General features: G+C 44.2%; 1 protein-coding gene across 4 annotated transcripts in view; it reads left to right on the top strand.

Annotated features, from left to right (window-relative positions):
• The window catches only part of zbtb16a (zinc finger and BTB domain containing 16a), a 249,716-nt gene that overhangs the window by 204,649 nt on the left and 31,856 nt on the right, over nucleotides 1-13,211 (top strand). For all 4 annotated transcript variants that reach the window (XM_078533015.1, XM_078533017.1, XM_078533014.1 and 1 more), the window contains exon 5: nucleotides 12,345-12,515. In XM_078533015.1, the coding sequence (XP_078389141.1) occupies nucleotides 12,345-12,515 (171 nt within the window). The remainder of the gene's footprint in view (nucleotides 1-12,344; nucleotides 12,516-13,211) is intronic.

Here is a 13,211-nt window from a genome sequence, read left to right as displayed (position 1 = left end):
TGGGGATACTTGGAAATAGATTTACATTTGTCCATGTGAAAGAAAAAGACCCGCATTTTGATAACACCTTTCGCAACCATGGGTCAACCCACAGCTCTTTACAGCCAAGGCAGTACTTTTTGAAGTGTAGTCATCATTGTAAAGTTGGAAACTCTGCAGCCAGTTTACACCCGTCCACTCCCACAAACAGCAACGTGATAATGGCCAATTTTTGTAATGTTCGTTTGAGGGGTAAATATTGGCCAAGACCCTGGGGACAGCTCCCCTGTTTGTCTTCTCAGTAATGTCATGGGATCTTTTACATCCACCTAAGAGGGCAGACGCAGCCTTGGTTTAACATATCATCCAAGGAACAACGCCTCTGACATTGCAGCATTCCCTCAGTTCTGCACTAGAGTGTTAGCCTTGATTTTTGTGCTCAAGTCCTGGAGTGGGTCCTGAACCCATAACATTCTGACTTGGTGATGAGAATGTTATCGATGTTACATGACATCCAGAGTTGATGATCCTGATTCAGTGAGGGAAAACAAAAACCCGCCTACAAGTGTGAAACAAAACTGTGGATAATAAGGTGGGAAGTATATGGTTTATTTTCTATACACGCTTTACTGGTTTCTGAGTGATGTAATGCATCTCACAGTTCTGCTGGTGGGTGCAGAGGGTCAGGGAATGGGTTAAAACACCGACAAATTGCACCATCTGTGATTCCTGCTTTTTCTAAATCACGTTTCAGGTAGCCTGCGATCAATTCGATACCCAGTGATTCGGACTAAAAGTATTTTGTTTTGAACATTCCCTTCCCTGAGCAGGAAGAAATTGTGACATTGGCCAAAAGTGTCCTCTTAATATTTAAGATGGCCTTATTTACCAATTTTATTTTTGGTATGAATTTCCCAGGGCACAATCTGGACACTAATTCCATTTTAATTGCAAGTCACCGGAGCACACTTCAATGTGAGTAACAAATGGTTTGATTTTGTAGACTTCATCAGACTGCATTTGAAATGCGACGTACTAACCCTGCCGGAATGTCAATGAAGCAGTGAAGTAGCTCTCTGCTTACTAATTATCCTTTTTTGCCCAGACCACTGTACAAGAGTTTTTCTGATTAAATTGGATTTGTAAGATGGCGAACAGTAAGAAGGTTAACTTTTCAATCCCCTCCCCCTCTCCTCCTTGTTTTCTTTGCCCTCTCTTTCATTCTTTCACTTGTTCCCTTATAGCCTTTCATTTCTTTCTCTTTCAATCTCTCCCCTTTCTTTATTTCTTCCCCTCTCTCTCTCTCTCTCTCTCTCTCTCTATTTGTTCTGCTCACTCTCCATTCAGTTTTTCTTTTCCCCGGTTTCCTTATCTTTTCCATTTATTTTCTCTTTCCTCTTCCTCCTTGTGATATTGACCCAATCTGGGATGTTACTGAATATTATGCTTAATTGTCAAATGCTAATTTCTGCTCTCTGCTTGGTGTTGGGGGAAGATGGATCTTAAATATATTAAAGATGGGGGCCCCCTCTGACCGGTTACAAATTGGCTGCCCTTTTTCAATCTCCAAGCGCCAATTCCGATTCCTTGATCGATTGTGAGATCATCTCATGCTGGCTGTCAGCGATTTTGAAATATCCGCCTGAGTAGCTCTGACATCCATTTAGGCCAACGCTGTTTGAAATAAAATCTCTGTTTCTTAGTGGGTGCCTCCTGCTCAGAAACCAGAAAGTTCTGATCTTTCCAGTTGAACACTTTTGCAGAGTGTGAATACTTAACAGTGAGCTTGGCTGATTTTTCTTGGGGAACTTAGTTTTCAAGGGAAGCTGCCAGTATGTTTCCTCAATTTTTAATGTTGCTTTGTTGAAATGATACCATCACTGAAACACTCCAGTGTCAATCAGCTTTCTCCTGATGCCAGCCACAATTATGCCTCCCAGCCATCATCACTAAAAGCAATGTACAGAAACAAAAAAATAATTATCAACAGGGATATAGCGCAGGAGGTCCAGTCGCCCAAAGTGTGTCTCGCTATTAGGGTACTGGGTGGTGTTTTCCATACCTGCTGGTGTCGGGCGTCATGGTGGGTGAGCGGACAACATGGCGGGAAGGCCAAAAATTGGGTTCATAACATCGTGAAACCACCTTACAACAGTCTGCTCATTGGGAACTTCATTGTAGTAAATCTGCATCTCGTTATAAACCCAGACAGAATTACCTCCCCTCCACCCCCGACGCTGGATCATCCGGGCACCTTCACAACTGAACAAAAGTGATGTGCGCCTGGCGAGCTGCACTTCACTCGGGACTTTGAGGCCTGTTTGCCTACCTTGCTTCGGGCAGCACTTGCGGCCATCAGCACCAGGCTTTGCAGACAGCACCACTTTACCTTAAGGGGCGGCTCCTGGGCAGGTCTCTACTTACAGCTGTTCAATGACTGCAGGGTTATGACTCGCTTGGGGAAGGGGGAGAAGTGGCCTCAGGCAAGGGAAGAGGTCACAGGGCTACGGCATTACTGGGCAAGGGGGGTATCCCAGGGTGTGTGCAGGGACACTGGTTCTGTGCGAATGGCCTCAAGAGGGTGAGGGCTGAGGAGGCGGCCTCCAGAGGAGATGAGGCCAGATGGAGATGTGAGTATGTGTGTGAGAGTGTGAGTGGTGATGTCCCTTGAGCTGTCAGTGAGTGAGATGCCAGTGAATGTGTGATGTGTGTGTGAGTTTAGAGTGATGAGATGGTTGCCTTACACTGGCGGCACAGATGAGATCATTCATCCTCTTTCTGCACTGGATCGCAAATCTTTTGTGCGCAGCATTGGCACTGACCAACACTGCCATTGCCTACCAAGCCAGAGTGATAACACTGGACCTCCTGCAGCCAGAGTGGGGGTAGAGGACATTGCGGAGGGCTCCAGCAGTGTCCAGAAGACGTAGCAGGGATGCATCACTGAATCGGGGGCTGCAGTCTTCTTGCCCTTCAGGATCCTGTCCTCTGTGCAGCAGTCCTGGGTTGGAAGCATTGAGAGGTGTGCGCACGGCCGCACTTTAAATTTGGTGCGAGGCGTGAGGAAGCAGCGAGGTGTCGGGGTGGTGGGTGAATCAGAGGCTGCCCACCAGCGAAACAGCGTGTTTTCCAGGAATGCACGATTAATGGGGCGGGATTGGGATGATACGATGAGAGAACCCACCATTACAGCCTGCAGGTAAAAAGTCCTTTTCCCTGCCCACTATAGCACTTTGTGCAAATTAAGGACAATCCTGTCCACTATTTCAATTAGGGAATCTCTCCACTCCGACTCCATTTCAACAAGGGAGCCTTGACATCTGCATCCCGTCTCACGGAGGGAATTATTCCATTGTGACTCTATTTTGAAGAGAGTACCACCTCAGGATTGGATTATCCTTTCAATAAAGGCATGTTACCATGAAGATCTCATCTTAACTAGAGAACCTTCAGGATTCCTTTCAAAAACAAACCATGTTTTTTTTTGAGAATTCCCAATAATACCGCTTGTGCTGCCTATTTCTGGTTGGATTTTTTTCTTCTTGGAAGGTATTTCTATCGTTACTTGGAAGAATTCCTTAGGCTTCCAGTAATGAGCGAACTTATCCTTGTTAGTAATAAAAACATGAACTCATTGATTTGGCATTGACTTTGTGTGTCCAGTTTCTTGTGTCAGGCTTCCTGACCCATCTGCAGGACTGACCTGTCTTAAATTAGCTCCTAGTCCCTAACATCACCAATTTAAAATTCTCCTCCTCATGTCCAAATACCATTCACAGCCTCTCCCCTCCTTACCCCCCTGAGAACTCTGGTTTCCTCCAACTCTGGCCTCTTGTGCACCCCCCACTCTGTTTTCCCCACCTTTGGTGCCCATGCCCAGACCCCACGTTCTGGAATTCCCTCACAATGCCTCCTATCTCCTTTTAAGACCCTCCTTAAAAGTTACCTCCTTAACCAAGCTTCTAGTTGTTTTTAAAATTTATTCATTCATGGGATGTGGGCGTCGCTGGCGAGGCCAGCATTTATTGCCCATCCCTAATTGCCCTTGTTCAGAAGGCATTCAAGGGTCAACCACACTCCTGCGGGTCTGGAGTCGCATGTAGGCCAGACCAGGTAAGGACAGCAGATTTCCTTCCTTTAAGGATACTCGAGAACCAGATGGGCTTTTACAATTGACAATGGTTTCATGGTCATCAGACTTTTAATTCCAGATTTTTATTGAATTCAAATTTCACCATCTGCCGGGGAGGGATTCGAACCCGGGTCCCCAGAGCATTACCCTTGGTCTCTGGAATATTAGTCCAGTGACAATACCACTGTGCACCGCCTCCCCATGGTTACCCTTCCTAACAGGAAGCTCATTGACACTTTCAGTTTCTCGCTGATCTTCTGTGAGGGACATTTTGGGTTCTGAAGGCGATATATAAATTTAAATTATTGCTGCAGCATTGCCAGCCTTTACTGTTTGAATATGTTTAAAAGTGCAGCACTCTGGGTGGACAGTCATTCCAGAGCATGGTTCCAGGAGTACCCTCTCCAAGCTGTGTTTGTGATCTTCCCTTTACTGTAAGTTCGCACGTTTAGATTGTGATACTTGCAGTAAACCATTATTTTAATGTGTTGCCATCAATATCACAATCGGAGTATCAAGATTTTGGTGTTGACAGGCTGTCGGGGGCATCACTGCTGAATTCAAAAGTAAAATGCTGCAGATGCTGAAAATCTGAAAACAAAAAAAGTGCTGGGCACATTCAGCAGGTCAGGCAGCGTCTGTGGAGATAAACAGTGAATATTTCAGGGTCAACAACTTGAAACCTTAACTCTGTTTCTCTCTCCACAGCTGCTGCCCAACCTGTTGAGTGTTTCCAGCATTTTCTGTTTTTATTACTGCTGAATTCAGTTCTGATCTAATCTTGCACGAGCACATGTTCACTTAGGGACTTAGAGACACTATATATTCTGGTTGATTAGTGTTTTTTGCCCTTTCTGCCAATCCAGCATCTTTAATAATAGGGAAAAAAAAATAACATGCCAATGGCTAACTCAGCGGAGAGCGGAGATTAAAATTTGTGTCTTGTCGATATTGATAGGTCAGCCCAGACCAAACGATGAATTTATCAACCGCGATGTTGAGTAGCATTCAGTCCAGTTTCAACACCCACGTTCTTAACCTCCCCCCAGGGTTAATTCACGGACTCAGTTAACCAGCTTTAAAACTCACGCTGGAGCTAGCCGCCTGCTTAATGCAAGATTGAAGAAACACGTTGTAGCATGCACAGTGCCCACATAAAACCAGCAAGCTTTCAGTGATTGGAGCATAGAAGGGCACAAGTTACAATTGAAGCCCTTTACTTGGTTGAATAATGCTTCTAAAGCAGGTGTGAAAGAATTTCTCAACACTTGCATTGAAAGGAGATTCCATTTTTTTTGGGGTAGGGGTAGGGGTTTATTTTTCTATCGGCTAAAAGGACAAAAAAGATTACTGGTGCTTTAATTCTACTTGTGAAAGCCTGGTGTTGGCGTGTACTGTATTCTTAATTGTTCACTGCCTTGAGCTAAAAGTGGTGGGGGGGTGGGTGATGTGTGGTGGTGGTGGGGGGGGCACACTGTAATGGGACTATTCTTAAACCCCCCACTGTTGTAAAGACTTCAATTCCACAAGCTTGACCTCTCTTGCCCTCCATCTTGGTCTCTATCTATGCGGCTGGATCCTTTTAGATTTTAATTTGCCCCGCCACATTCTGCAAAATTAATGGCAGTGGTTTTAGCCTTTGTCCACAGTACAGTACAGGAAGGACCCCTCGGAGATTCCCTTTCTCTAATGTGATGGTTACCGTGGAAATGAGTGATGGCCTCTTTAAAGGTGCTGCTTTCCCCATCTTAATCTAATTGCCAACAATAAAAACCACTCCCCGTTCGGAATAATTTGCAATCCGCTTTAAGGAGGTGGATCTCTTTCGGGCTTTGTGTGTCTGTCATATAGTTATCGTAGGTGGGTCTATTCTCCCCTTTCTGCAGATTTTCTCTGCCTTACTCCTCTTACCCCATAACTGGAATAATCCTGAACACGTCTCTCTGAAACCCAAATTTCATAGAATATACAACACAGAAGCAAGTCGTTTGGCACAAAAGGTCGGTGCCGATGTTTATACCCCACATAAGCTTCTTCCACTTCACTTCATCTAACCCCATCAACATATCCTTCTTTCCTTTCTTCCCTGCAGTAATCTAACTTCCCCTTAAGTGCATCTACGCTATTCACCCCTAACAGTCCATGTGGTAGCCAGTTCCACACACTCACCATTCTCTGACTAAATAAGTTTCTGCTGAGTTCCCTATTGGATTTTGTAGTAACTATCTTATATTTATGACTCCTGCTTTTGGACTCTTTTTTTTTTTGCCTCCCCACCCCCACCATGAGTAGAAACATCTTCTCAAAGTCTACTCTGTTCATAATTTTAAAGGCCTCTATTATGCCACTCACTCAGTCTTTCTTTTCTAGAGAAAAGAGCCTCATTCGGTTCAGTATTTCCTGATGGTTCTCCCAAACGTTTTCACTTCAGAGGTGCGAGGCTCTTAATTTGATAATGAGCACTTGGTGGCTTTTCATGAGGTTACCAAACCACATTATCTTTTTTTTTAAACAAGTCCTTAAATTAGAGCTGGATCTTTGGTGAATTCTAGGTGCATTCTGGCTGGAATTAGATCATTTGTACCAGGCCTGTATTTAAAAACTGTTGTATCCTAGCTAGAACCATCAAACAGCGATTAGATTTGCGGAATCTTACATTAGGTGACAGAGTTGTTTCGAACCTGTGTTCCTGACAGCAAAACCATCGGTGCTTGTCTGCACCGTAGCTGGGCCAGCCTGATAGCTGAGGCCAATTAGTTTCACAAATGAGAGTCCAGCAGTTGTTGGGAGGATTTGTCACGGCCCCAGGCCTTGGTCTCAAAGCTTTGTTCTCCCCACACCCCTGCTAGACGCTATTGTTTTCCCCCCCCACCCCCCCACAGTGGGTGCTGTTTACTGCGGATTTATACTGGGCTGGCAGCCTAATGTTGTAGGCCTCACAGCTGCAGCTGGCTGAGGTGCTTAGGGCCTCGGCTCTCCTGACCTTTCACCTGGCCCTGCTGTCATTTTGAAAGTTATGGACAAGAGGGCCACATACCTCGTGGGATTACTGCGTGCGACTGGTTTTGGGGGGTGGGGTGGGGGGGTGGTGGTGGTGGTGGTGGGGGGGTTAGGTACCTCTGAGAGTCCATGTATTCACTGGAAAACACAAAGGCTTAGTTGGAATTTCAGCAGAGCTTAATGCCGAGTCACTATAATGGTTTAGTAACACTACAGCATAGTCACCCAGTCTGCTTTAATGAGTCCTTATTCTGTGGTTCATTAAATCTTCCAAAGTTGATTCAAGGGACCTTCTTCACTCCTCTTGCTGATTTATTATTGTTTTGTACGTTATTAAATATCCCTGCAGAACAAGGACATAGAGTACTCATGTTCCAAAGAGGCTTGGAAAATGGTACAAGTTGCCTGCAACATGCGAAACATCTCGGGGACCAAAGCAAGCCCGCAACAAATTCAATCTTCAGGATTATTCTGTGACTTTGCTACGAAAATGATACCTTGAGCAAGGGAATTAGTTGATTACCTGAAGAGAAAAAGTTGGCAGGGCTACGGGGAAAGGCGGAGGTGTGGGACTAGCTGAGTAGCTCTTAGAGAGTTGGCACAGCACAAGAGGTTGAATGGCCTCTCCCCTGTGCGGTAATCATTATGGTGCCATCTCTCTTTTTTTTTAAAGGCCGATTTGTTTAAGGGGATACCTTGTTTGAGGCCTAGTTCGTCGAATGGAAATTGATGTGTTTTGCAAAGCGAGAAGGTTGTTCATTGCCTGAAATGATAGCATAGAAGATGACGATAATGCTTAGAATCTCACAAGAAAGGGCTGAGAATTCCCTTTGAAACACCAAAGGCTGATTCTGAATTACAAAACAGGGAAAATGTTTTATTTTTTTTGCATGTTGGGAGTTTAGTGCAAAGTTTAACCCCTCACCCCCTCCCCCGGTGAGATATGAATGTTCCAAGTGTGTAGAAAATATGGGACTTTCCTGGGAAAGGGGAGGAGGGTAAGCATTGTAAAGTTCCCACTGTTTTTCAATAAACAGTGGTGTGACCTTTGACCCTTCCAATAGACTATAATAGAAAGAATTGCTTATGAAAGGATTCTGTTTAATCCTGATCGAATCTTTTTAAAGATGGAGAGGGAAAAAAAAACCCCTCCTTTTAAAGCAAATCTTTCACTAACATCCAAACAACCTTCCCAAGAATCAGCATTAATAAAACACTGTGGGTTGGCTATGTTCTTTATATAAAACGAGGCATTGATTAAATTGGAAAACTGTGTTAAACTTAACAATGGGATAAAAATTCTCATATTTCCCAGATATTAGGGGAAAATAATGCCAGGAGGGTTCAATTGTAGAGATTTGATGGACTCTTAACATATTCTCCTAAATGACTGCGGCATATGCCTTGCAGTGCCCCTTCTTGAAAATAAGTTCTTTTAAGATATATTTGAAGATATCCCTCAGAGTTGGTGAACAGTTTTGCTGGTCTCTACACCTTGGGGCCGCTTGCATCACTGGTGGTTTGACTCCTGTAGGAAACTCGTGCTTAAGGTCAAACTCGCACTTGGAATGGAATCCTAAAATGGCCACAGCACAGGAGGAGACCATTTTGTGTTATGCTGGTGTTATGCTTTGACTTGTGCAATGTCCCAAAAACGTGAGCTCCACTCTGCCTTGGCCCTATTATACTGTTCCCTTCACTTCGAACGACAAAACACTCCAGTTGCACTGGTCAATGCTGGGTAAACACTGACCATTCACAATGTGTACATGTAGCAATCCCTTCCTTTTAAAGAGCAAATGACATTTCGCTACAAAGACAGCTTTTTAACTGAAATTCTTTTTGCAGAATGTGTCCATTGATTCAAACATTGATGAGTTGAGGATAAATTCCTCAAAGGAACTACATATTTAAAGCTGGAACAATGACATAGGAACAGGAGTGGACCATTTGACCCATCAAGTCTGATGCACCATTCAATTAGACCATGGCAAATCTGCTTTTTATATCCATCTACCCACCTTCATTCCATAACCCTTGATGCCTAAATCTCATGATACAATGGGGCTGAAAGGGTTAAATTGGGGACAGGGCATTGGTGAGACCGCATTTCGAATACTCTGTGCAGTTTTGGTTTTATTTGAGGAAGAATGTAAATGCGTTGGAGGCTGTTCAAAGGAGGTTTACTAGACTGATACCTGGAATGAGTGGGTTGTCTTATGAGGAAAGGTTGGGCAGACTGGGCTTGTTTCCACTGGAGTTTAGAAGAGTGAGGGGTGATTTGATTGAAGTCTACAAGATCCTGAATGCTATTGACAAGGTGGATGTGGAAAGGATGTTTCCTCTTGTGGGTGAGTGCAGAACTAGGGGGCACGGTTTTAAAATTAGGGGCCGCCATTTTAGGACACAGATGAGGAGAAATTTTTTCTGAAGGTTGTGCAACTTTGGAACTCTGCCTCAGAAGGCAGTGGATTCAGAGTCATTGAATATTTTTAAGGCAGAGGTAGATAGATCCTTGTTAGGCTAGGGAATCAAAGGTTATCGGGGGTAGATGGGAATGTAGAACTCGAAACACAAACAGATGAGCCATGATCTTATTGAATGGCGGAACAGGCTCGAGGGGCTGAATGGCCTACTCCTGCTCCTATTTGGTATGTTCGTTTGTTCGTAGGTTGCACAGACTAGGCTTGTATTCCCTTGAGTTTAAAAGAGCTAACTGATGTGTTTAAGATGGTTAGAGGAATTGGTAGGAGGTATAGAACCTATTTTCTCTGATGGGAAAGTTTACAACAAGGGCAGAATCACCATAAACTTAGAGCCGGACCATTCGGGAGTGACATCAGGAAACATGTCTTCACATACAGGCTAGTGAGAACCTGGAACTCTCTCCCCTCCACCCCGCCCCTGACGAGCTATCGATGCTGGGAGTTAGCTGGAAATTTAATGTTGAATGATAAAACAGACTATTCTAGCTTCTGTATTTTGTCAAATAAGTAAAATAGAGAAGGATAGAATTTGCACCACACAGAAAGAGGATGGAGGCTGGAGATGGAGTGTCCATCAGTCGGTTCTGCTTTGGAGTGTTGTGTGGGAACGTGAAAGCGGAGAGTACTTTGCCGGACAGTTTGTCATGTGACGAACATGTCCCTTTAACAAGAGAGAGCTGGAGCATTGAGGCTCATCACAGGACTGGCACCCCCAGAGTTCCAGCTACTTATTGTGCACCCGTCCAGTTAGTGTACAGACGCTGTTACAGAACAATCTTGCCCATTTTTGGTTTTCTTTCCCACAGGCCCTTGAAAATATCAACTAATTCAGTCACCCCAGTGCCCACTTTAGTCCACCTATAAAATGCAGAAGCAATGAGATGCAGCAAGGGTGGAATACATTTCAGACAAGTGTTGTAAGGTTTTAATCAGTTGGGATATATTTTTGTTATTTCTGCAAACTTCTTCAATTTCAATTCCACTCCCCCTAGTGGTTCAGGTGATGATTGCACTGCTCTATGTGGGACAGAGTTGTTAAGAGGCAGGAAAGATCCCAGGTTCAGTCCTTGGGTGCAGAAGCTTTGTTTATTTCATATCTTCTTCTCTCATTTTTTTCTCTCTTTGGGGAATAGTGGAGAAGTGTTGGAAGGATTAGCAGGCTATCAATCTGTTGAACCACGTTATGAACATTCTTTCCGTGGCCAACAAGTTCTGGAGAGGGGCTTGAACCCTGAGCTTCTGGCGCAGAGACGGGGGCACTACTCACAGGGGCACGAGATCTCCACCCTGACTGAGGCTGAGGTAACAGCAAGGGTACCTCTGTTACTGCGGCATGAAGAGGAGGTATCAGCCAGGGTTGCTGATCCTAATGCTATCTCTGATCTCAACTCCTTATTGTTTTTGGAGTACTGGGATTGGTTCTGCTCTCCTTATAATAACAAGTATATAGAGGCACTGAAGAGGATACAAAAAAGATTTACTAGACTGATAACACAACAGCGAGATTATACGCATCAGGAAAGAGTGAAGAGGGGCTATTTCCTTTAGCAAAGAGAACACTGAGGGTTGACCTGTTAGAGGCCTTTAAGACTATAAAGGGTATAAAGGGTGTAGATGTAGAGACGTAGAGATGTAGGGACCCTAAATATAAATCACTAATAAATGCATTAGGGGATTCAGAAGAAATTTCTTTATCCAGAGAGTGGTGAGAATGTGGAACTCCCTGCCATAAAGAGTAATTCAGACAAATAGCATAAATTAGCTTAAAGAAATAGAAGGATATAGTGATGGAGTGGATAAAAGCTCATGTGGAGCACAGACACCAGTGTAGACCTGTTGAAGCAAATGGCCTGTTCCTGTGATGTAAACTCTACGTAATCACTAGCTAATGATGCCAGCTCCTGATCACCACCTACTGATTCCTGCCTGTATTTGGTGATAACTGGGTTAGTTTTTCTGTATTTGCTGCCATGGTCAAATAGCTTGCCAGTATCCTGTCTAGGCTTAGTTATGAAGATTGGCTGTTTCAGTGGCCTCTGAGCTGTACTCTGTCATTGCACTTTGGGAAGGAGAGGATTAAAGGGACTATTTATTTCACAAAATACAGAAGCTGAAATATTCTGTTATATCATTTAATAAAAAATCCTAATTCTTGTCTAGCGAAAATCAATAAAAGGGTGACCCAATAGACTTTTTTCCCACGTTAACTGAGGCTTTTCCAAAGAGTTTCACCTGTATCTATGCTGAAAGGTTAAACTGTAAAACAAAAACTCAGCTCGGTACAGGTGACCTGCATTTTTAGTCGCCTTAAACACGCGTCTCTCATTACAACAGCAGCCAGACTTCAAAGGTTCTTTCGCTGCGAAGCATTTCAGGACATCCTGTGAAAGGTGCCATCTAAATGCAAGTCCTTTCTTTCACTGCTTAACGATGTAAATCACCAAGTTTAATGGGCAATTAATGTGCAAATTGAGCAAGTTCTTAAAAAAAACCATGAGAAGGCTAAGGTGTGATACTGTTTGTAGGGGACAGCCTCTGTTGGTGGGGGTGTGTGAGATGCAATGTAAATTGGCCAGCCTGTTCTGGAAATTCATAACTCGCAAGCTTATTGTCTCCGCTGAACTCGATGACCAGTTTGAGCATCAGTAATGGCAATTCACTGTTACTTAACCAGTGAAATTGGACCTATTGTTTTTTAAAAAAATTATTTTAACCAAAGCCTTTGTGTTTTTTGCATTGCTTGACAGGTACTGACATGGCAGTCTTCTGCTTGCTCTGTGGGAAACGGTTCCAGACACAGATCGCGTTGCAGCAACACATGGAGGTGCACGCTGGAGTCCGCACTTACATCTGCAGCGAATGCGACCGAACTTTCCCCAGCCACACAGCACTGAAACGCCATCTCAGGTCACACACAGGTACGGAGTTCCTATCCACCGGCTGCCTCCTGTCCCACAGGATCAGAATAGGGCAGCAGCTCCCGTTAAAGACGGCTCTCCCTTTGTAATCGAGGATCCTCCGCGGAAGGAGCGAGTCTCGCAAAACAGCACACCACCAAAGCGAAGAGGGGGGCGCGATCACTTAGCACTCAGCTAACACAAGGCTAGGGGTTGACATGAGAGATTAATGATGAGGTGAGGCATTCCAAAGAAAGCTGACCTAAAAGAAAAAGCTAGGAGCCTTTGGATAAACTTCAGTTAATGAGTCAAAGAACCATTTACTTTATGCTGAAAGGTAAAACTGCAAAAAAAAAGGTTTCTCAATAAAGGTGACTTGCATCTTCTGTTGTCTTAAAATACACCCCTCCCGCTTTCAGGTTTCTCTCTCCACAAACGCTGTCTGACCTATTATTTCTAGCATTTTCTATTCTTATTTCAGATTTTCAACATCCACAGTATTTTGCCTCTGTAGGAGTCTTTGATTACTGGGTGTCAGCCGTGTCTCAGTGGGTGTCACTCTCTCGCCTCTTGAGTCCGAAGATTGTAGGTTCAAGTCTGACTGTAGAGCCTTGAGCACAGAATCTAGGTTGACACTCCCAGAAGAGTAGCGAGGGAGTATTGTAGTGTTGGAGATGCCATCTTTCAGGTGAGACAGTCAGATAAACCAAGGCCCCC

This window comes from Cetorhinus maximus, chromosome 2 (assembly GCF_964194155.1).
Source record: "Cetorhinus maximus chromosome 2, sCetMax3.hap1.1, whole genome shotgun sequence".
NCBI classification, from domain to species: domain Eukaryota; kingdom Metazoa; phylum Chordata; class Chondrichthyes; order Lamniformes; family Cetorhinidae; genus Cetorhinus; species Cetorhinus maximus.
Note: the sequence above shows the minus strand (reverse complement) of the source record. Positions and strands in the feature narration are given on the sequence as shown.